This window comes from Chelonia mydas, chromosome 7 (genome assembly GCF_015237465.2).
Source record: "Chelonia mydas isolate rCheMyd1 chromosome 7, rCheMyd1.pri.v2, whole genome shotgun sequence".
Lineage (NCBI taxonomy): Eukaryota > Metazoa > Chordata > Testudines > Cheloniidae > Chelonia > Chelonia mydas.
In genome coordinates, this window is record NC_057853.1 from 111,765,369 (window position 1) to 111,790,879 (window position 25,511).

The following is a 25,511-nucleotide window of genomic DNA, read 5'->3' on the forward strand; positions in this document are numbered from 1 at the left end:
TTTCTTATGGTGGTTCAGCAGTCACTTAAACTCTTTGCCTCAGTTTTTGCCATCTGTAAAATGGGTATACAAAAAGCTAACTAACCTCATAGGGATGTTGTGAGGCCTGATAAACAGGACACTGAGATCCTTGATGAAATGTGCTCCAAGTATTTTCCTTTTCCATGACCATTTTTGTACAATGCACCTTCCTTCCAGGCCCTGCATAAATCCATCAAGTACTGATCTTTACACACAGACCGTATCGATGATCCTAGAATAATACCTATTAGTGTATCCATTTCAATCCATTTTGATTGTCTGATTGTTTGAATGGTTTGTCCCTCTAAATAAAAATTCTGCAGTGTTTTCTAGGATGACCAGACCATCTACTACACAGCTTTTCACACTAGAATTTAGAAGTCTGCTTCTTGATATATTGCAAAATAATAGCAAGCACATGGAATTTAAACAAATTTCAGAACAAATTTTGTGAAACGCTTTACTCAAAAACCTAAGGCAAAAATCTATGAGCCATATATTTGATATAAGACACCTTTCCTGAATTATCAAACCACAATTCCACAGTAAGGGCCTGATCCAAAGCCCATCACCTGGAATCCAAACACTATGAAATGTTATAACTAACACAACCATATACTTCATACCTTTGAAGATGAACATTTTGAAATAGAACTGACCACTAATTGATCTAATGTTGTAAGAGCACCAGTGATATACCAATACAAACAATATGTTTTTTAAACCAATACAAAAGATTTGAAATTGTTTCTGTTCTCCAGTGAAACACACAGGCAATTAAAAAAAAACTTAGTATAGAAGTCTTTTAAAATACTAATACGTGCTATAAATTACTTTATAGAGAAGGATTAATCTCTTAAGACAACAGACTGATATGGAAAAGGTGAGTCACTTTTAAGATGTAACCTTTTTCTTTGAGACTTTGAAAAAGGTCAGCACAAGTTGTTTTATATTGTAAGTGTCTAGTATAATATATACAGAGCTTAAGCATTTAAGACCCTTTTTGCCTGCCTTCCATACCCTGAATATCATGGCTTTTGGCATAGAAAAGGAGAATCACAACTGTCTCCTGTTTAAACCCCTATGAAATCTGTATACATATATGCTCTGAAAAAAAATCTCCTGGTGCATCTGGGGCATAGTTAAGTTTTGTACATCCTACTAAGAAAGGAGCGAGCACGCAGGAAAGTGAAAATGTGTGCTATAGGTATTCTCCATTCCATACACTATGCCAGTCAGTAACACAAGTCAAATGAAACAATTCATGTATCATCAACCTTGATTTGCTCATGTGTAACCCCCAGCTTGCCCGGAGACACTTGCTGCATATGCAAATTAGAGACTGTACAATCCTGTTGGCATTTGGACATGCACAGAAGTGACTTTTGAAAATCCAGTCCTTTATTTCATCCATCCAAATCCACAACACAGACATTAAAACATCAATCCCCAATGCACTATGAATATCAGTTCTACTTATCTGAACATAGCCCACTGAAAATCAACAGGACAGCTGAATCTCTGCCTGGAAAAGGAACCTTTACTTTCTTGGGCCAGGATATTGAACACTTCCTACAAAATTGTATTTTATATAGCATTACTTTTTAATATTTTCTGAACACCATATAAGATAAATCTGAATGTCCTTTACATAGATACATTAGTATAAGTGATAGGACTGTAATGCAACCTAGCATCTAAACATAAAAATATACTCTAAATCAGGGGTCAGCACACGTGCCAAAGGCGGCATGCAAGATGATTCTGAGTGGCACTCACACTGCCTGGGTCCCAGACGCTGACCTGCGGCTCTGCAGCCGCCCCCAGCTGTGGCCCACTGCCCCCAGCCTGGGGCAGTGAGGGGTGCAGACAGGGGAAGAGGGGGCGCAGCTCAGCACCCCCATCTTAAAAATTGTTCCAGCGCCACTCTACTGGGATATTTTAAAGTCCTGATTTGCTGCTTACATCACTATCATGTCACGTGGAACTGCACATTGCATTTGACGTCGTGCATGCTGTCTGTCGCGATTTTTCCCCCCACTACAAGTTGAGGGGTACATTTGACAAAATGTCAGCTCCTAAGAAAACAAAGTTAGATGTCCATTAATTTTACTTCACAGCAACATTTGGTGGCTAAGTTGTGGCAAGGTTTTGGTGCGCTGTGTAAACTGTTTTGATGCAATCAAGGCCTTTTTGTTGGAAAAAGGACAAAACTACCCCGAACTGGATGATGACAAATGGCTGTGTAAGCTCATGTTTCTAACTGACAACATCGCTCACCTAAACGAACTCAACCTCAGTCTCCAGGGTGCAGGGAAAATGGTTCCGGATCTTTATGAAACCTGGAAGGCATTTGTTGTAAAACTCGCAGTTTTTTCTCGGGATATTCGAACTTCGACTTTCTGCTACTTCCAACACATAAAAGAGCTATCGACACATTGCACTGTCAGTGTCGATGAGATTGGAATGTACATGCAAGAACTGGAATCAGAATTTTCTGACAGATTTCAAGATTTCCAGCGATTTGGCCCAATGCTTTCTTTTCTAATTAAACCTGAAAAGTTCAACGAAAGCGACTTGGATTTGTCTGTATTTCAGTGAATGGGTGTTGAAGACTTCAAAAATGCAGCTCATTCAGTTAAAAAGCTCAGAATTGTGGGCAACGAAGTTTGGAGATTTGCAGAGTGCACTTAAAGCTACCGAGAGAGATCATGGGGCCTCTATTCTGACCTGCTGGACATCCCTGCCAGTGAAATTTAACTGTTTGAAGAAAACTGCATTTGCAATGCTTTCAGCATTTGGATCCACATACCTGTGTGAACAGGTATTTTCACACATGAAATCTGTCCTCTGTCTCTCTCGGAGCCGGTTCACAACTGATCACTCAGAAGCCCGTGTGCAGTTTAAACTATCCAAATACGTGCCAGATATTGGAAAACTCAGCAAGGAAAAGCAAGGGCAAGGATCGCACTAAACCAGGGGTCGGTAACCTTTCAGAAGTGCTGTTCCAAGTCTTCATTTATTCACTCTAACTTAAGGTTTCGCGTTCCAGTAATACATTTTAACATTTTTAGAAGGTCCCTCTCTATAATATATAACTAAACTATTGTTGTATGTAAAGTAAATAAGGTTTTTAAAAGGTTTAAGAAGCTTCATTTTTTTACTCTAATTTAAGGTTTCACGTGCAGGTAATACATTTTAATGTTTTTAGACGGTCTCTTTCTGTAAGTCTATAATATATAACTAAACTATTGTTACTGTATTACTGGCATGCAAAACCTTAAGTTAGAGTGAATAAATGAAGACTTGGCACACCTCTTCTGAAAGGTTGCTGACCCCTGCTCTAAATTATCAAAATATCCTGCCAATTCTAAATTGTTGGATATCAGTCAGTAAGAACTGAAGTCATACAAATGGCACTGATTAAGGGGGACTGGAAATGGAATGCAGATCATAGTCTTTGGATCTTGGCACAAATCTGGCCCAGGCTGGTGATGGATAAAAATTATTAGGAGCTGAAAGGCTGTTCAATAGCCTCCATTAAGCATAATGAGAATACGTATCTAAAAAGATCAGAATTGGTACTCAATGGTTTCAACAGAGACACCAAAAGACCAGATGGGCCTAAAAAGAACTACTCATTCACCAACAGAGATGGACCTTGAGGTCAGGGTTGAGGCAGAATGTCAGGAAAGCAGGCCCTACTGATGTCCCTGCTGTGTCTGTTCTGTAGCTAGCTAGAAGATTTCAGTCTCCAGGGCTGTCTAGTTGGCCCTAGAGAAGCACTAAACATTTTTTTAAAAGGTAAACAAATAAAAAAAGAGAGTATTGATCTAAGTCTAGTAGACACGCACATAAATGGACAACTGATTGCTAGGACCCAATTCAGTATGAAAAATCCTCACAAGTTCTGAGGTAAGAGCATTTACAAAAACTGGCATATATAAAAATCTGGCAACTGCATCAAGAATCAATATGTCATGAAGCTAAATACCATTGTAGACCTGATTCTCTGCTGCCTTTCATTATGTGCAGTCATTTATATTTGTGAAATGTGAAAGTAAAACGCTATCAAATCAGAAGGAGAAAGGCAGTGGAAAACCAGGCACTATATTTTTAATGTGTCAGATGCCTAGGCTGTTATCCACAATTTCTATTCTTGTCTCGCACAAAGAGCCCATCAGTTAATGCCTCATTTAACAATCAATGCTATCTTTAAAAAACAAAAAACAAAACAGATTTTTTTGGCACCTGATAGAAATAGAGGCCAGCACCATGAAACAAATTATAAGCAAAATATACACTTGCCTATTGGATACTTCAAACTACTCCACTAAGCAGCTTAAGTTACACACTGCACAGTTCAAAGCTGTGCGTATCTGTTTGTCCAAGTTCAGGGTGTCGCATGGTCCCAAGGGTCCCCCACAAAAGACCATATTCATATAACCAAGGCAATTGGCTACTCATTACATCACGTTCCAGAAATAAAGCAGAATGGCATAACCAGTCAGGATAAAGTTCAGAAGGCTACACCACCTCTAGCTACACCACACTGCACAAGGCAAGGCATTCACTTCACATTAGTGACTGGGCCTTTTGTAGGCAGGTTATTGATGAACCTTAACCATATGGAGAAAACTCTTTGGACAGAAACCACACATATAAGAAAGATCATGTAGCACTAATACAGGACAAGCTAAAAATGCTAATAATACATATGGGTGCAGTTACCTGTCACTCTTCCCAATAACCGAGGCCACTGGTGGTACCACTCTCCATTACACAGATTTAAATTCTTTAAATTCACACTCAGACTGTTTTTCTCTGATATCTGACCCAAGATTAGTGCTTAGAAAACTTTACTGTCCTGTAAGTATTTGTATTGGGCTCACCAAAATACTTCTAATTAGAGATATCAGACTCAACTCATACCATTCATATCACACTCTTTTTTGCCTACACCTTCAACTTCTGACATTATTTTAGAGGCTTATTTAGAAGAAATGCTGGAGTTCGAAGTCAACTTTTTATACCAACTGAATGCTGAGGTTCTAAACTTTAAGGTTATATGAAATATTGGTTTCTAGTTGTTATGGATCTTGAAATAGCAGCTGCTAAATCATGTTGGAATAGACACTGAGTGAAAAAGTAAAATAACAAACCACAGTTATGTGATGTCAAGCTCAAATGTGTATCAACTGAACTGGGAAAGAAAGTTATATATCCGTGGGAAGCTGAGATATTTTTTGTCTTACCAGTTGTGTAGAGCTTTCATTTTTAGCCCAGATTGTAGTCAACAACGGTCCTTCCATCTAGCAATGCTTTTTGTCATGGATCCAGGAATGAACACAGCAAATCCCAAATTAGTGTCATTTCCATTTCCTAAATCCTAATGTTTACAAATGGTTAGAGATCTTTGATGGCCTATTGTAGGAAGGTGGTGCATTAGCTTTCTAATGTATACACACATTTTAAAAGATCCTATTAAATTACAGTTGCTGTCTGAATGATTCTTGTGCAATACAATGGGCTAGTGCAGTAATACATTTTAACATTTTTAGAAGGTCTCTCTCTCTAATATATAACTAAACTATTGTTGTACGTAAAGTAAACAAGGTTTTTAAAATGTTTAAGAAGCTTCATTTAAAATTAAATTAAAATGCAGAGCCCCCCAGACCGGTGGCCAGGACCCAGGCAGTGAGAGTGCCACTGAAAATCAGCTCGCGTGCTGCCTTTGGCACGCGTGCCATAGGTTGCCTACCCCTGGGCTAGTGCAAGTGATCATGACTCCCTCTAGTGTCTGATCCCAGGGATTATTCAGCCTACTACAATTCACAAAGTTCTCCTCAGGTAGCAGAGCCTTACGTTTTTATGCTAACAATCCTGGATTTGATACCACAGTTTTCCGCAGGTATCTGTGTGCATGAAAGCCATAGCTCATTAGGCCAGATTATGAAAACAAACTGATTTTACATCTAAGAATTAGACAATTAGTAAAAAAAAATTATATATATATTTGGCAAGCCGATTTAAATATGCCAAAATGCTTATTTAAATGTGCAAAATTTCAAGCTCAATTGATACAGTACCTGAACTTCCAAAGATCACATCCCATGGTGAGCTGATGGGCTGCTCCTCTCCTTTTGCTCCACCCTCCTTGTCCGTGCCTTGTATTCCAATGCCTGCTACAGTGTTCACCATCTCTAATTCAAGGTCAATCTATGAGGGAAAAAAGTAATACATACAATGATTTTATAGGCAGTGATATTGACTTTTTCCTTAGCTAACTGACCTAAATATCTAAGGGTACGTCTACACTGGAGCAGGAGATGTAATTTCCCAGTTGGGTAAACACACCCATGCTAGCTCTCATCGAGCGAGCACACTAAAAATAGAAGTATAGCTGTGGTTTTGTGAGTAATGTGCCTATGGTTTCAGACAGGACCATTCTCACGGGTGGTTAGCCCAATGCACTGCTCATACCATGGAAGCTGCACTTCTAGTTTTTAACAAGCTAGTTTGATCAGGGCTAGAGTGGATATGTCTACACAAGCTAGGAATTACAGCTCTAGCTCCTGTGTAGACTTACCCTAAAACAGAAAGTCTGCTATGTAACAAGTTGCCTACAGACAGAAACTGATTGCCAATTTGAGTGTCACGTATTTTACAAGACAATTAACAACTTTGCTAAAATTAGTAGACTTATTGAAAAGCCTCATTTTATTTTCCATCTGCACCAAAATGGTAAATGACCTTTCTGTCATGATTAGGTCAAAGCAACTAAAGAAATATATCAGGTCTTCTCTAGAAAAGTGCATGGACAATGGACACCTATGTTAGAATTTTATTTTAAAATAAAACAATGAGTTTTAAAAAAATTATATACACACAAAAACATACCATGTATCATAACGTGCACACGGCAAATGATACTCTAGAATTTACTTAATTAGTAAGACGTGCAACTCAGGCTATGTCTACACTACAGATCTTACAGCAGCACAGCTGTACCACTGCAGCTGCACAGCTATAAGATCTCCTGTGTAGGAGCTCTCCACTCCTCCACAAGTGCTAATGTAGACAAAGCTTCATTTATGCCTATTTCAGTGAAAAAGAATGTTCTGTTTCATTTCTGCCTTCCCAATCCCCCGCTCTCCTCCTGCATTCATTTTCAAGTTTCACAAAGGATTTTCTGATTGAGTCTTCCTCCAATTTGTCATTAATTACTCCTGATGATTATGTAAAAAAGGAATAAAGAGGAGCCTGTTTATATGTAATATTACACCACATCTGTACCAATAATTCCACTTTTACATTTAAATTTGTCTTTTGCCAGCGTCAAAAACAACTGAAAGCACATAAAAATAGCTTTTAGATTACCTCAGTTCTTTAAAGATTGTGCTATCGAAGTACCCCTTCAGAAAAAGGGCAATGGTTAATCATCTAGGAATAACTGTGCTAAAGCAATAAGTTTCTATGATATGTAGAAAATGCTTTCATCAGTAAGATGTCATCTTTTTGCTCCCATGAACTGCAACTCCTTGGTCTTCTGAATCAATCACAGGTCACATCCAAGATCCAAATCACAAATTTAAGGAGTACCACATTTACAACAGCATAGCCCTTCATTTAATAACCGGGAGGAACTGAGTCTATAAATTCACATAGTGAGAATCCTAAATTTATAAGAATATAAATGACTACTTGTGGCTTGTTACTCTACTGTATAGCTCTACAAAAACTATGAGTCCTACTCTACCACAGCGCCACAATACTTGTACTGTACATAAAAGTATGATGTTAAGTGTGTAACTTGAAATGAAGGGAAAACAATTTCCATATTCATTACCAACACTAGATATTTCTCATAGCAAAATAATAGGCAAATCATGGGTTTGTCAGGACAATCAGGTATGCATCATTTTACTGGAAAAAATGTCATGGCACACAATATTTCAATTATTATTGAACATTTTCCATTAGGAAAGTATTAAATTGCTGTTATTAATAGTTTTCAAGTATTTAAATATAGCAAAAGTGGACATGATTCCTCTAAAAACAAATTGGGCAAAAAGTATTGGTTTAGTTATTGATAAATACTGGCCAAATTCTACTCTCAGTTACACAGCATAATTTGTGAATAATTTCTTTGATGTTGATTTTCATCTGTGCAACTGGGAATAGAATTTGCACTGTTATCCTTTAACTTGCTTTTAAATGAAAATTTTACCTTTCTAATCAGATGATTTTCTGTATCAGCTACAAAAATAATGTTATTCTTTATAGCCACCCCCTGCGGTGAATTGAATGCTGCCTCTGAAAATCTTCCATCTTTTCTCCCACTGTTTGGTCCTAAACATGAAACAACCCAATCAAGAGAATAAAATTTCACACTGCAAAAAAAGGAAAACAGTAAGCAATCACATGTACAATTATTTTACAGATTTAAGCATTTTCCAAAAGGTGCTTTTGCAGCTCTGCATACAGTTCAGTTATTTTTTAGATCTCTTCTGTATAGTTTCATTTTAGAATCACCTTGCTGTGCAACAGCAATGATACAATTCAATATTCTGAGATTTTTCTCCTCAAGTTCTAGGCATACATGGGTTCTCCACTCAAGCAACATTCACAATAAAAGTCTTTTATTGGGATTCTAAATTGCTTCTCTTTTCTTGGACTAAGACAGACACAATTTCAGAAAAGCCATCTCTCAGTATTTTAATCCTGGCTACATCAAAGCAAATTAGCTACAAACGTTTTAACTTCATTACTTTTATTTACTTCAGTTATTTAGTATTCTGGATAAGCTGCAAATCAAGGTAATTTTCAGCTAGCAAAAACAGTTCTTGATCAGTAATTATTAGCAACAAAGAGGTATTGAACTGCATGTAAAGGGCAGCATGAAGAATGGATCTAGTTAGCCTTCTAGACAGCACGATAAGGAGAGAGAAGAGCATCATAATCTACATAAAAAACTGTAAACGTAAGTATCATATCTTACAATGAGAGACAGAGTATATTGTAAAATGAATTAGCTGCAGCTGTCATAGGAAGACATTTAGACTTTATTAAGTTTGCATCACGATCTATGACGCAAATTCAGTTATTTTAACCTCAGTGGATACCAACACTTATTACTGAATTATAATCTTTGCTACATTGTTTTCTGCCCACAACTCTTTTACTGAGTCACTAAAATAAACAAATTACTATTAACTTTTACATATAAATTGTAAGACGACAGTTTAGGGTTTACAGATAGCAAATACAGGATGTGACAATGCCAAATTTAATTATTTATGCAGAATCAAGCTCAAAAAGTACTTGGATGCAAGACCTCTCAGAATGCACAGGATGTGATAAGTGGTCTTATTAATTAAAATAGATAGTACTCTTCCCTTTGAATCAGTATTGAATGGCTAACCCAACATCATATTAAGGAACACCTTGCTGTTAGAGACGCCATCTTACCGGTCATAAGAATTCACATAAAACCTCTGCTGTTGTGGAAGGTGCTAATGCTGGTGTCCTGATCAGATTTTTTACTTGGATAATTATGTTCTGCTACTTAATCTGCTGTCATTCAACTAATAAGGTTCCTGTTTTAAAAACTGTAGTATTGCTGGCATTGTTTTAATAACTGCAACATCCTACAATGAAGCAGGTGTTATTCAATGGCAGATGAACTGAAATAATCCGTATATACACAGAGGGCCTGGTGCAAAACTCACTGATGTCAATGGGAAATTTTCCTTTGACTTTAATGGTTTTGCATCAGACTCATAGAAAAATTTGTCAATAGTGGTTGTCAGTAGGATGGCTTGTAATTGGGCTGTTATAACAGGTATACGTTTAATATAGATATGACCAAAAGAACCTATAAGATGCAATCACTGTTCACTTTTTTTATGTAAGATTATAACAAAAAATGCATATAAGAATTGCAGAAGAATGATTAGGTCTATGTGGTGAACAAAAGAGAAAGCTGAACACTTTTAAAGAGACATTAAAAATTACCTTTGCTACCCAGGCTATCTTAGTAACTAAATTTAAATATGTAGTTTACTTCTCACTATGCAGTATGTTACTTTTGCATTCTTGCTTTGTTAGGAAAAAATGACTAGGCAGTTTGACAATTATTTCTAGTCAATTTCTAGACTTTTAGGTTTCTACACTACAGTTCAAGACTTCAATTAATTTGTTGCAGACACTACATGAGATTGTTAAAGAGCAATGCTCCTAGGGAATCCCGAGTTAGCAGCTGGCCTCAGGATTCCACTAATAAGAAAGGGTTCATCAGTATTGCATTTTCAGTGGACTGAGGGAGGTGTGTGTGTCTCACCTCATCTCCCTGGCTCACCCACTCCCTTGCAGTGGATTCTGTCTTTGTGGTGTCAGGGAAGGAGCGACAGAGTACCTGCTATTTAGATGTACAGCACCATGTACACAAAGCGATCTATAACTAGTAATTGTCTGGGCGGATTCTATACTCTGCTATCTGTACTGCATGTTGAAATTAATATAAAAATGTCAAAATTACTCTAACAATTAGAAACATGAGGCACCTTAAACAAGTGTATTCATAGAGTCTCCCACATAGATTTGTTCTAAAAGTTATTTTACTATCCAAAAAAAATATTTAAAAGGGAGTTGTAAGCAAAATGCTTAAACAAAATAGTTGAAAAAAAAAATCAGTAATTATTTTCAAATGTCTACAATATGCTGAGCGCTGAACACAAAGAATGCAGAACTTCTCTGAAAAGCCTATGCTCTAAAATAACATGATTCTGAGAAATTAATGTAAATCTTACCTCCAATGGTGTGTAGGATTTGCCCATTTTTCCTGACAACCAAAATCCTGTGATGTCCGGTATCTGCTATCACGAGTCTATTTCCTGAATTGTCTACAGTCACTTTGCCAGGAAACAGCAAGGGAGAAGAAGGCAGAGAGTCTCTGTACAATTTTATTCCAATTTTGTTATCTGTGATTTGTCCTTTCTCTTTGTAGAACTTCAAAGCAATAGAAGTAAATAAAAATAATTTATCTTTGTGTCCCTCTCCAACAAGAGAAAACAGCATATTTCCACGAGGCCCAAGAATGACCAGAGTTGGCCAGCAAGACACTTCCAGCTCATGCCAAAGTGCTGCATCAGCATCATTTACCACAGGGTGGGTAATGTTATATCTAAGAACAGCACTTTTAATGTTATTGAGAACCTTTTCGTTTGGGAACTTCGCTGAATGGACACCAACAACAAGAAGACCATCTGAAAGCAAAAATAAAAGAGAGTCTTGCATTGAAACATGCCTGCATCCGAATAAGAGTTTGAATAAGAGATTAAAAACAAAGTACAGTCCTAAATCACAACATGACTGACTTCATTACAAAGTGAAAGAGGTGTGATATAAGTTAAATAAAATAAAGATCACAGCTCAATACAGTAATGGCTGCACAACCTATCCATTAATACTAAATACTATGGTTTACAAGTAAGATTTCAGTACAGTTTAGATGCTATTACTTCCCAAACTGGTTAAGATTTAGTGCATCAAAATTTTTTTTTTGATTTGCTTGGACCCCCTCACAAGTAATAATATGGAGACGCTAATGGTTCCACTGAAATTTAAAATTTTCTCAAGCATTCATCTCATCAACATATTACTTTTAATTCTACTGCACAGCTTTTCTGCTTTAGAAAAATACAGTAATGGAAAACTACATTCTAAAACTGGTAATCAAACTTGCCACAGAAATCTGGAACTAGTAAGTAGGATATAAATAATTCTTTCAAAGTTACCATGAAATAGTTGGAGATTGAGATACTGTAACATTCAATGTTTCAACAAACATTAGAAACACATCAGTATAATAAATAGTGCTTATGACAAGCCAGATATGAAACTTTTCATGTACTTCATTTTAGGGAGGACTAATACAGAGTCTTAGAAATCAGCTAAAGAACCCAAACTGCCTCTGATTTTCCCCATAAGAAAAAGAGAGGGTAACAGCCTTGGTATCCTAAGAGAAAAGGTGCTATATAAGTGAAAAGTATTATTATAATTCAAGTAATGTACACCAGCAGCCACCCTACGTCATCCATAAATAAGATGGAAACAATCAGCTAGTCACCTTCCTCAAGTTCCTTGACTACTTTTTCTCTGCTTTCATAAAATTCAAAGCAAGTTTTTCATTTCTAGTTAATTTTCTTTTCATGACAAAGGTTAAGTTTACTTAGTTCTATTACACTTGGCACTTATGGACGCTGCTGCTCTCCTGCCAGAAAGTAAGAGAAAGAAGCTTCACTTCACCTTTTAGTAATCTTCCAAGGAACAAAGCCGAGACTATTTAATTTTCTATTTACCATATTTTGGCAAGGAGAAACCAGAACTGTCTCAGAAGGATTAATCGATATTAGTGTCCAAGGTTCATTGTATACCTTTATTATGTATCATTTCTGCATACTTTTAAATTTCAGGACACAACTATATATATTACATAAAAGGCACACACAGTCCCACGTTGTTTGTAGTTAGAACAGAGGTGAAAGCACAGTACTATTTGGAGTGGTACATCCTATTTAAGGTTTTATATTGTGTTTTGGTGAGAGATTATGCTGTTATATTAAAGGAATTTAACTGTGCATGTGACATAATGATATTTCCTAATCTTTCTTAGCAAAGTCCTAGAGTGCTATTAGCCATAACTATATTTGTATGTTATACATAAGTAATTCATGAACTCTGTTCTTCCTAACCTTACAGATCTGAGTGGAACAGAACAGATAGTCTGGGATTGTGGTTCAGACAAGTTCTGGAATCTGTCTGTTTCCCAGATTGCGCTGCTCACAGCTATGATCCCATTTAGTCTCCCATTCCTTTTCTTGAATGGAGCAAAATTACATCAACTAGGCAGTTGTATAAAGCTACTACTTGACAAGAAATCAGAATTTTTAATACAATGGAAAACCCTGGCAAAGCATAATATAGCCAGTACTTTTCCAAGATCACTCATGCTTCTGAATAGTGTAAGTGTTCTGGAACCATAAATAACATCTGGAATCTCTCAACCTCGGTATCCAAGTACAGTTGACCCTTGTTTGCAGCAACACCTTGTAAGAGCAACCGCCGCTTACGAGCAATATTTCCCCTGAGAAGACTTTCCCTACTGTGAATTGTCCACTTGGTAACAGGAACATAGCTACCACATAAGAGCAACGTTTGTCATGTTGTGATGTCACATCCAGGGAGTGGAGACTGGGGGGGCGTGTAGGGGCATTGTCCCTCCCAAACTGTATCTTTCCACTCCCCTCCCAACCCTGGCCCTTCAGCACAGCTCCAGGGCACACAACCCCATCCACTTGCCCTGCCTGATAGAGCCTGCATGGAGAGCATGTGTAGGGAGAGTTTGGAGTTAGGGTTTGGAAGAGAGATTTTTGGGGGGAGGGGGGAAAAGTTGGGGTTGGGAGAGCAGCAGAGGCTCAGCCGGAAGGTTTCCTCCTCCCTTTCTCAACATCTGGCTTGCAGGCAGAGGGGTATGTGCATGCTATTTTGCACTGGGGAGTATTGGGAACCCCCCTCCCCCCGCCAGCATGCATCGAACTAGCCTCTCCAACTTGGTTGCCGGGGGAGGGCTTTGGGTGTGCTGTTTTGCAGTGGAGGATAGGGGAACCCCATGCCCCAGGGCACTGACCAGTCCCCACTGTCCGTTCTAGAGTCCACTCCCTGCTCCATTGCTCCATTGCTGCGCATAGTACCCTCCCCATCCATCCATTCCTCACCAGAGTGGAGCACGAAGGGACAAATTCAAGATAACTGACCATTTTTTGTATTCTTTTCTTCATCTGATGTCAACTTTTCTTTTGACCATGCATACAGAAAAAGTTTATGACACCAGAGATTCCAAGCACCCCACTTCCAATTTGTATTATTCCTTTAGGAGAGAGTAGCACTCAGGAAGTTGAGTGTCTCTGTGCTGAGCCTTCAATTTCAAGGCTCATCCATACTCCTAGTCATTATAAACAGGAGCAGGGAGAGGGGGAATGGCAAATGAAATTACTTCAAGAGCAGAGCTACCAACTTTGATTATGAAGCAGTTTGCTTCTTAGGTGAATTCTCTGTGGTTCACCAGACAGGACTTAATCTGAAGGACCTGAGTAAATTTGTCAAACTGGTACTATAGGTCGACAGTATGAAGACCTCCTACAGTGCTTGGGTGGGAGCCATGGGTGGGGTGGGGTCGGGTGAATAGAAGCGGATAGGCTATTGCCCCTCCCGCATCTCCTCTCTCTCTCCTTGTGAATATATTGTGTAACAATCAATCAAGCATGCTCGTGCAGGCACAAAACACACAAACATGTTTTTAAAATCTTATACCATTGACAAATCACCAGTCCACCCAAAGGCACATCCTAGCGACCAAGACACCAACTCCCTGCCAAGATTTCAAGTTTCTAGCTTGCATGTTTTGTTTTTTTTAAAATAATGGGAAAATATTTTTCATTCTGGAAAATGGTTGAAACGTTTGACTCAGATTTTAAGAAGTTCTTGCACACTGAACACCTGCCAAAATTTCAGTCTAACAGGTAAAAGGGAAAGTGTTAAAGAAACAAAAATGATTCCTTTGAATAGAAATGTGTATACTACCTGAATATAGATGTCACTCTGCTTCTTAAACTATAACTGTATTATGCAGTGGTGGTAAATCAGGTGGAGTGATAGTAAATAATGAAAAAGTACATGGCAGTGAGGAATATTTTGTAAAGTACATGTTTCTGGGTAGGTGGGAGGAGGGAATTTATTGGACTCCACTGAAACACATTTTTAAGTTTTTAGTCTGAGAATACTGAAGTCAGTAGGTATGTCAACACTGCAGCTGGGAGCATCCCTCCCTGCCTGGGTAGACAAACTCTTGTGCTAGCTTTGCTCAACTACCATACTAAAAGTAAGCGTGGATGTTGTGGTGGGCAGTGGCTTGTGCTGGCAGCCTCAGTCCAAGCCCACCTGACTGCCAGGGGTTGAACGAGGGTGGCTAACCCAAGCCACTGCCCTGCCACAACATCCACACAGTTATTTTTAGTGTGCTAGCTAGTGCAGAGCTAGTACGTGTCTGTCTACCTGAACTGGGAGACGTGCTCCCAGCTGCAGCGTTGATATACACCCATGGGAAACCCCATTGGTTAAGTGTCTAACTGCATAGATCTGATTTCAGAATCAGAGCCCTACTCCTTCTACTTGCCATTGCAGGATAGTTTCCTTCAACAGGGGATGGATGGATCACTCGATAAGTGCCCTGTTCTGTTCATTCCCTCTGAAGCATCTGGCATTGGTCACTGTCAGAAGACACGATACTGGGCTGGACAGACCACTGGTCTGATCCAGTATGGCCATTTTTAATACGTTTTCTAGTATGTTGTCCAGTCTTACTTTAAATGTCTCATATAATAGGGTTTCCCACAGTCCTCATAGGTGACTAGTCTACAGTACAGCAGATCTTACCATTAGGAGTTTTTTCAGCCTAGTTTTCCTTTTTGTGATTTCAACTACTTACTCCATTTTAACCCTTTTTGTACCACACTGAACTCTCTCTGACTACTGAACATAGTCTTCAAATATTCATAGATAACTGTGTGTCTGATCTATTCTTCCAGCCCATTTTTAATACAGTGTATGCATAGGAAATCTTTACAATTAGCTTGTGTATAATTTGCACAGTATGTTATGCAATATGAAACAAATGAAACAAACAGGAAAATAATACAGATAAACTAGGCATTAAATCAAAGTACAGCTCTTTACTGTGTTAAAGTAATTTCTGCAAAGGTGAATGCTTGTTTCGTTGTCAGTCTTTTTAAAAAACTGTTTGAATAATCACAAATTAATATAATAATTTTAAGATGTGGAAAAACATGGAAGTGTTTAAAACCACTAAGCAACGAAACTTTCAGATAACATTTGAAAACTGACTTTCTGTATACAGCAGTGTAGGTCCAAGGCACTGAAATACGTATGCCAAGGATTAAATCAATCTTTCTTTGTGAAAAAACAAGCTCAGTTTATACTTTATACTGACAGACTGATTTTTTAAAATCTTTACACAAGTTACGTCAACCTTTCAGCACCTCACATAGAAAATCTCAGAAGAATGTTTCCTTTCCCTTCTGTTATACAGTGTTGACAGAATATCATCATAAATGAAACTGTAAATACACAACATGCCTTGTATTAATAAACTGAATCCTAAAAAACAAGTTTTTAAAGACAGTGGCAACTATCAGATTTTCCTTTCAATTTGATTTCTGCAACACACTTCAGAGTCCTCATGTAGTAGAATAAAAGAGCTTTGAACTGTTTTGTATTTTAGGTTGTGGTTAAAAAATAATGTTCGACAATAAATTCTCACTCAAACATTGTAATGTCTACAACAAATCTATAGAGTTTCCATTAATAATACTCTCAACAGAATAGCGCCTTCATTTCAACAGAAACCAAAATTAATTACAATTGAATATCAGTAGCGAAAGAGTATTACTACAGGTGTCTTAGCTGGAATTCTACCACGGCTTTGGAGCAGAGCCCAGAGCTGGAGTGCGGAGCAGCTCCAGACCAGTGGAGCTGCAGGTTTTTGCCTGGAGCTGGAGCGGAGCCGGAGCACAGCTCCAAAGCCCTGAATTCTACAGTATTCCATCCTAGGTCCTTGTCTTTTTTTCCTCTACACTTATATCCTAAACTCATTTGATCAGCTCTTATTGATTCAGCTATCCACCTCTACAATAATTATTCTCAAATATTTATCCACCTGTGATCTCTGTCCAGTTCTACATCTCCATCTGCCCTCTCTGATCACTCTTCTTCGATGTCTTGCCACCACCTTCCATCCAATGAACAAATTCACTACAGGCATAAATGGGAGCAAGTTCAATTAAGTCAGTGCAGTTATACCAACAGTGAATTTGGTCCAGTACGTCTCAAACTGGGGTTCGGGACCTCTCATGGGGTCGTGAGGTTATTACATGGGCGGTTGCGAGCTGTCAGCCTCCATCCCAAACCACGCTTTGCCTCCTGCATTTATAATGGTGTTAAATATAAAAATGTTTTTAATTTATAAGAGGGGGGAGGGTCTGCACTCAGAGGCTGTCTGTTTGAAAGGGGTCACCAGTACAAAAGTTTGAGAACCACTGGTCTAAAGGAAGTTACTCTTTTCTCTCAAACTCATTCTCTTCCTCACTTTTCCTGCCAGCAATACCATTCTTCCTGTTACCCACACTCACAACCATGGTGCAATCTTTGATTGTTCCCCTTCCTGTTACCTCTTACATTCACGTCCTTGTCAAATCCTGCCACTATTTCCTCTATAATATCTCGAATTCATCTTGTCTTCTTTAGTCTTACTGTCAAAATAGCAGTCAATGCCCTGGTATTCTGGCTTGAAAACTGCAACATCTCCCCCTATGGGCTGCCCTGCTCTAATGCATCTAAAACAAAGCTGCCAAAATCATCATCTTTTCCTACTGCTCTGACCTGGTCTCCTACATTTCTTAAGTATTTTTATGTAGAGGAAAAGCATAAGCCAATAAAGTTCAAGCTTCTCCTCCTCATGTTGAAAGTTTCTACAAAGTGCCTGCACCTCCCCTCCATCTTTGTATCCGCTCACGACTTCACCATACACTCCCACCTAAGCTGCCATCCTAACCAATTCCTTTGTCTCTTCCATCCAACACTTACTCCTGGGGGAATTCTGCATCAAAAAATTAAAAATTCTGCAATATTCTGCACATTTTGCCAAAATAACATTATCTAACCATGCTAGTTTCAACTATTTTGGTAATTTTTTTCATAATACTTGTCAGCAAGTGTGTCTGCAACAATTGACACACAAAACCCTCCCTAGGAGTAGAGAGTTAAAGAAACCCCTGTGACAACCCAGTTCCTGCTTCTCTGCCCCCTCCCTGCAGAGCCCAACTGGGGGGCCAGAGACACACACCCCCTCCAGAGCCCAACTGCAGGGCCCCTCCGGCCCAGACATTCTCCCTCCCTCCCTCTCCCCCTCCACAGAGCCCAGCTGCACGCCCCTCCACAGAACCCAATTGCAGCCCCCCCCAGCCCACACATTCTCCCCCCAGAAGTGAACTGCAGGGCCCCCCCAGCTCGCACACACTCTCACCACCTACCCCTACCCACCAGAGGCCAGCTGCAGGGTCCCCCTCCCTAGCCCAGACACTCATATCCTCTATGCTTCAGAGCCCAGCTGTGGGCTGCCCCCGGCCAAGACACTCACAGATCCTATCTCCTAGGACCCAGGGATCCAGAGGAAGAAACAGCCTGATGCTGGGTCCTGGGCTTGCTTGGAGTTTCCTGCACGTCACGATCACCTTCCTTCAGGACATGCTGGAAACGGCAACTGCTGGAAAACCTCCCGTTCCCACCCACTCCCCCTGGCCTTGTCTTTTATTTATGAGCTGGGGTTTGACAGGTCCAGCATCCCCTAGTGGCAGCCAACATCTCTGCGGCCCATTTCTGTGGGGAAAAAAGGAAATTGTGTGTGCACAACATTAATTTCTGCAAAATTCTGCATTGCACAGTGGCACAGAATTCCCCCAAAAGTAAATACTAATCCCATGTTTTCTTCCCAGCATTCAAAACATCTGGAATTATGGTTAATGTACACCCAGTTCGCTCCAGTTCCTAATTCAAAGATTCTAAGGACCCATTTAGCATGCAAAGCACTAAAGCTCCACTCTTTGTTTAGTATGTTCTGTATTATTTTGTAGTGTCTCTATCTTTGAAGCATGATTCTGTTAACTACTGAGCACATTCCATCCACTCTACAGTGTCATGTACAATTATGGTGCCATATAAATAATGAGAGAAATTAACTGTTCCCCCTTTTTGATGTACTATGAGATAAAAAAGGCAATCCCTTCCCTTCTTGCTACAAAAAAGGAACTCAGCATACACAAATACAATATGGTTTTCTGTCTCCTGTTCCAGGAAAAGTAAGTTTCTGCTACAATGCATTTTTTACTGTTACTGCTCACTGGATTTGCTCTGTAAAGATGGCTGCCAAGCTAAAGTTGTTATTTTTGCTACACAGTTCCTGCCTTCACATAATTTTAAATAACATAAATGGTTTTGTGGTAGGAATCTAAGAAAGTTAGTTATTTCAATTATTTTTAATCTGCATTGGATTTAAATATATCCTACAATATGTGAGCCCAGAGAAGATTTGGGTTTTTTCTTTTTAAAAGCCAATTTAATCTAAATTGTGCACACTATTGTGTGAACTGATGAATGTGTTGCCATATACCCCAGATTAAAACCTTAGTTTCAAGGATTATTCAAAAGCACAAATTTGGGCCTCTGCCAAACTGTTTATGAATGAATATTAAAAAGTATTTCTTATAGAAATCCAACAGGCAATTTCTGGTCTACTGATAACATGAACCGAATATGCCCCAGGGTTTAAAATAACGGACTGAATGCCACTTTGAAAACAGAAATAGTGCTGCTACAGATACGAGCAAGAACACATCCGATAAAGACCTCGTGTGGCATTTAGTCCAATGGAAAAAGTGAGCTTTATTTTGAGACAAACCCATTGAAGATCCATATAATAAAAGTGTGTATGTTCACGTAGATAGATTTGATGTTTCTGATCATCCTAAAACAACAGCTTCTTGTGTTCAGGCATCTCATGTCACAGCAGCATATTGCTAAAGTTCCATCATTCTGGCATCATACTGTTGTATGCTAAGACGGTATTTGCACCATGCGATCATAAAATAAATGTTAGAATGTCAAAAAATACTCTGAAGTTAGTGTACAGTACAATAATTTGGAAAAAGATACTCCCATGCATGTTTTATGTGGCCATTAATGCATGTTCCCAGTAGTAGTAAAGCAGAAGGGAAAAGGCAGTGTGCCTTCAAATATCCAAATCATACATTAAGCCACAGAAACACCAAGTATTTTCACTCTTACAAAGTAAGGAATGGGAGACAAGTAAATTCAGCTCCTGTTTCTTCTCACTCTCACCACCATCCTGCACCAACCTGCCACCCTCACTGTTCTGTCACCTTTTCCATCCCTTCTCTGGCAACAGCTCTCCTTCCCCTAACCCATTATCCCTAGTCATCACTGCCGCCCTTCATAGAGCAAGTTTCTCACTTCTGGTCTGCCAATCTCAGGGGTGGGCAAACTTTATGGCCCGAGGGCCACATCTGGGAATAGAAATTGTATGGCGGGCCATGAATGCTCACAAATTTGGGGTTGGGGTGCAGGGGGTGGTGGTAGTGAGGGCTCTGGTTGGAGGTGCGGGCTCTGGGGTGGGGCCAGAAATTAGGAGTTCAGGGTGCAGGAGGGGGTTCTGGGCTGGGGTGGAGCTGGGAACGAGGAGTTTGGGGTGTAAGAGGGTGCTCCAGGCTGGGACCGAGAGGTTTGGAGGGCAGGAGGGGGTCAGGGCTGGGGGAGGGAGTGGAGGTGTGGGGAGAGGCTCAGGGGTGCAGGCTCCCAGCGGCACTTATCGCAAGCGGCTCCCGGAAGCAGCGGCATGTCCCTTCTCCGGCTCCTATGCGGCAGCGTAACCAGAAAGCTCTGCGCGCTGCCCCATTCACAGGCACTGCCCCTGCAGTTCCCACTGAAGCGATAGAGGGGGCCATTGGAGCGGGGCTATGCTGCAGCTTCCGGGAGCCGTGGTGCGGCCCCTGACGCTGCGCCCCGCAAGGAAAGCCCCAGACTCTGCTCCCCAGCGGGAGCTCGCAGGCCGGCTTAAAATGGCCCACAGTTTGAACCCCCCCCGCCGCCTGTCTCCTGCAAACCTCTTCAGCAGGGAGACTTTTAGGCATTAAGCCACCATCTCCCTGTGAGCTGCCTACCCGAAGCTATTTTTTGTCACAAGCAGTGGTGGAACCCTATAGCAGGGCAAAGCACTCAGGCAAATCAAAATTGGAGGTTTTTAGCAGCAAACAAGTCTGACTCTGCCTAAGAGCTGGTGGCATAGGCGCCAACTCCATGGGTGCTCCGGGAAAAAAACGATGCGTGCTGAGCAGCCACCGGCAGCCCCTGCAGTGCCTCCCGCCCGCTGGCAGCCCCGCCAATCAGAGCCTCACCCTCCCTTCCGGTGCCTCCTGCCTGCCACGATTGGCTGTTCTGTGGCATGCAGGAGGCGTTGGAGGGGAGGGAGAGGAGCAAAGGCGGGTGCCTTGGGAGAGGAGATGGAACAGGGTGGGAAGAGGCAGGGTGGGGATGTGGCCTTGGGGGAAAGGGTGAAGTGGGGGCTGCACCTGGGGCACAGCAGGGGTCGAGCACCCCTCCCAGCCTCTGGCTGGTGGGAAGAAGTAGTACAGACCATTCCCATACCTATGCAGAGCAGAAATCCTGGGGTAGACATTAAAAGATCCCAAATCTCTTTTTGTCAGAACAGAAGTTTCCCGCGGTGTATGGCCAAAACTTCCCCTACCCCTTCCATTGTGAAACAAGTTGTCCACCAGGCTGACATCTTCCATCATTTCAGCGATGCTGTATGTGTATAGTTTGCAAAGTGGTTTTGGACTCTTACGCACGTAGGGTATTATATCTACATTTCTAAGGTTTTTCTTATACACTGAACATCAGCCCATCGAGGCACTACATTAATAATCGTATCTTAACATTAATTAATCATATCTTAACATTCTTAAAATATTATCTTCATTTTTCTGGACATATCTTTTCAGGGGGAATGTTTTAAAAAAGTTTAGGAGAAAAGAAGTAGAAACACACTGTACCATCTGCATCAAATCTTTTCATTGTTTTTAAAAATCTTTTTGTGTCCAACTCTGACTTTTTGAAGCTGTCTAGAGCTCTTCCTGAACTCCTATTCCCCAATTCCTTAATCCCCGAAGGCCCAATCATTGCATTCAACAATTTGTTTAGCCTGCAGTCAATCTTTAGATTATTTTAGGAAACATACTGAAACAGTTTAACTTAAAAAATATCCCAGGTTTCTGGTGAAAGGTTACTGAAAGGAGAACAGTATGGCCAGAGAAGGCCTTTTAAAACTTTTTCTTCTTCTTCTTCTTCTTCTTTTTGAAGCACACATCTGCTTTCTAAGTTCAACAGAGCTACAGTTGCAGGTGTGCATCGTTAAAGTTTTATTTACTAGAAGAGAAAGCTAAAACTGAGATCATATCCAACTCCTGACTCAGGTTTTCCACTAGAAAGTAAAGCATGAAAGGAGTTGTACCCACCCTTTAAGAGCTAAGAGGGCAGCAGTTGAGAGTGGGCGGGTGGCTGGCTGGCTGTAGGGACACAAATGGAGTTTAAAACCTCCTGAACTTTAAGTTATATATGCTTTTAAAGCCTGAAGTATATAGATTTGAAAAACAAAATGTCTGTTAAAAAATTTCTATTTTAAAACCAAGCTTTCTTCACACTTTTTACTGCATTTTTTATGTTAGATGAATATTTTACATAAATTGGAATACTAACCTATTTTATTTTCCTTCTTTCTCCAGCCTTATTCTTCATCTCCCCAGGTTCACAAACTCTGATGTTTCTCTTGGTCCTTTTCTCCTTATTCAAATGATCGCTAAGTCTTGAGTCAATTTCCTGTTTAATATCAACACACACACACCTTCCTTCACTGTCACCACTACTAAAACTCTTGTTCCTTGACTTAAGAAATCTCTCACCTTGATTACTCTATTATTGTTTATATTGTAGTAGCACCTACATTCACTATAATAGGCACAGTGCTAGGAAAGTTAAGTAAGTTGTTATAATCAGAAAAAAACAAAACAGAAAAATTCCCCAACTTGGCATTCAGCCGAGTGCTAAGGACCCTAGTATGCTAATATAAAGCCATGAATTTCAAACATTTAATATAATAATAATTTTAATAAACAGAATCAATGGTGGAATCATATTGTAGGCAAAATTTAAGAACATGCAAAGAGGCTATTTGTGAAACAAAAGCAAAAGCCTTTTTCCCCCAGTGAGATCTGGTAGTGGAATGAGAAGTTCAAGAAGCTGTGAAAGAAAATAAAAAGTGTTTTAAACTTTGACAAATGAGGCTCCAACAGGAGGATTTTCAGCAGTGTAAAATACCCAAAAAGACAACAAAGAAAGAGGTGGTAGCCACTAAGCCTAAAGCCATGGAAGGCGTACATAGCCATCTTGAAATGAAGGAGAATTTAGAAAAATACACAGAGTGGCAAAGACCTGTGATAAGAGAACTGAAGACATCAGTGAGATCAAAGTCACTAAAGATGAAAGTGGCAATATGTTGATCAATGCGAAACAGACTAATGAACAGTAGAGAAATAACTCTGAACCTATTATGAATGAAGAGAATCTAAGAGAAGCATGCCAAATGATAAAACCAAGACAGGATCTGGTGGCACCAGTCATACGAGTTGCAGAGGCATTGAGCAATAAGAAACATGAGAGCTCTCAGCCCCAACAGCATACCAGCAGAAGTACACAAGTGCTTGGAGCAAGTAGGTCTGAACATATTGACATAACTGTTTCATAGCCTCATGAGGACTGAGAAGATGCCTGAAAAAAAAAAAAATTACCACCAATATTTAAGAGAAAAGGCTACACACAAGAATGTGGTAACTACTGCGCATTAAATTCATGAGCCACATGATGAAGATCTGGAAGAAAGTTATTGATAATAGACTTCAAAGAGCAGTAGAGGTCACGACAATCAGATTTGACTCATGTCAGGAAAGTCAACACTAGATGCTATCTTTGCAATAAGACTGCTTGTGGAAAAATATGGAGAGAAGAGGAAAACGCTGCACACGGCATTCACTGAACTTGATAAGGCTTAGGACCACATTCTGAGAGAAGTCATCCCAGTGACACATGAGAATGAAATAGATACATGAAGGATGCATCAGACTCTTCCAGAACATGTCTGGGGGTGCTGCTACCACAGTGAGAAGACAAAGTAAACAGTTTCTAATAAGAGTCAGAGAACATCAAGGCTCGGTACTTAAGCCCTTTTTTATTCACATTGATGCCTGATGCACTTACAGAAAACATTCAGAGAGCGGCACCTTGGTGCATGCTTTTTGCAGATGATGTAGTGCTCATGGAGGAGAGCAAAGAGGAAGTGGGAGACTGAAAGAAAACCAAGGGCACACACGGCACGAAAATCAGCATAAATAAAAGAGAATATATGGTCTGTAGATCCCATGATACCTTGCAAGAAGACAATGAGACTAAGTCTGGGGAGGTCAGGCACTAACAAAGGTACAGCAGTACAAGCACCTAGCTTCAAGAGTACAGGATAATGGTGAACTCAACAACGAACTTATAATAATCAGAATAGGAAAGACGTGGACTAAATGGAGAGAAGTGATCTGCAATAAAGAATGCCTGTCAATTGAAAAGTCAGGTCTACAAGACTTTAATTAGGCCTGCACTTTTGAATGGCTCTGAATGCACTGAGGAAGAAGCAGGAGCAGAGCTTGAATACAGTGGAAATACAGATGGATGCTTGGAGTTACAAGGATGGATCATATTCAGAATGATTGCATTAGGGCAAGTGTGAAGGTGGTATCAGTTATAGAAAAGCTTAGATATTTTAGGCATGTGAAAAGAAGATCAGAAGAATACATAGGAAACAGGGTGTTCAACTTAGGAGTGGAGGGTAACAGAAGAGTTGAAGACAAAAACTAGATGGATGGATTTCATTCAAAATTATTTGATTAGCTGCAGAGTTTCCAAGGAACTGCTTCAAGACAGAATGGAATGGAGTGGAACTCGAAGAGTCAATGCCATATAGATAAGACTAAGGCTAGAAGCAGAAGAAGAAAAGACATACTATTCACAGAAATACCAGTGCCACCTTACACAGCACTTTTTGCTTAAATGTTTCCTGCCACTCCAGAACAGCCCATTTTCTGCATGTCAATCACTTCCCCGTCCCACCTAAAGTTAGCTTCTCTCACAAATTGCAGTTACAGTATTTCCTCACTGGCAACTTCTCCACAACTTCTTGCATCTCTACCATTGTACCAAGTATTGTATTTCTCTGAAATAAGCTATAAACTCTTCAGGGCAGGGAACTTCTCTTTTTAAGTCTTCTGAAAAGAGCTATGTGTATTTATCACAGCATATAAACAACAGTACTTTATGCAAAACTAGCTAAGTTTTAGTACTCTAGCTGAAGTGAACAATGCAATAAAGTTAAATATCAACAAGATAACTAATAAGAGAGGTGCATGGGAGGGTTAAACATAATAAATCATCATAGTTTGTAACAAAGAGTTGAAGAATGAAATTAGTTTCAATCCTCCTCATCTCATCAGAAGAAAATACCCTTCCAATATGTCATAAAAAGTGTCCATCACAGGTTAGAAGCATTTAGGAGCCTGCATAAGAATGCAATTCTCCTCTTCTGACTCATCCTGATGTCAGGAGATCAGAATTTTGCTTAAAGATGGAGGGCAATTACTATCCATCTATGCAGCTCGAAAGCTTGACTCTCCCACCAAACAGAA

General features: G+C 39.8%; 1 protein-coding gene across 2 annotated transcripts in view; it reads right to left on the reverse strand.

The window, feature by feature from the left end:
* The window catches only part of NHLRC2 (NHL repeat containing 2), a 54,516-nt gene that overhangs the window by 21,060 nt on the left and 7,945 nt on the right, over positions 1–25,511 (reverse strand). For both annotated transcript variants that reach the window (XM_007056331.4, XM_043550380.1), the window contains exons 3-5: positions 10,833–11,288; positions 8,252–8,373; positions 6,111–6,240 (exon numbers count right to left, since the gene is read on the reverse strand). In XM_007056331.4, the coding sequence (XP_007056393.2) occupies positions 6,111–6,240; positions 8,252–8,373; positions 10,833–11,288 (708 nt within the window). The remainder of the gene's footprint in view (positions 1–6,110; positions 6,241–8,251; positions 8,374–10,832; positions 11,289–25,511) is intronic.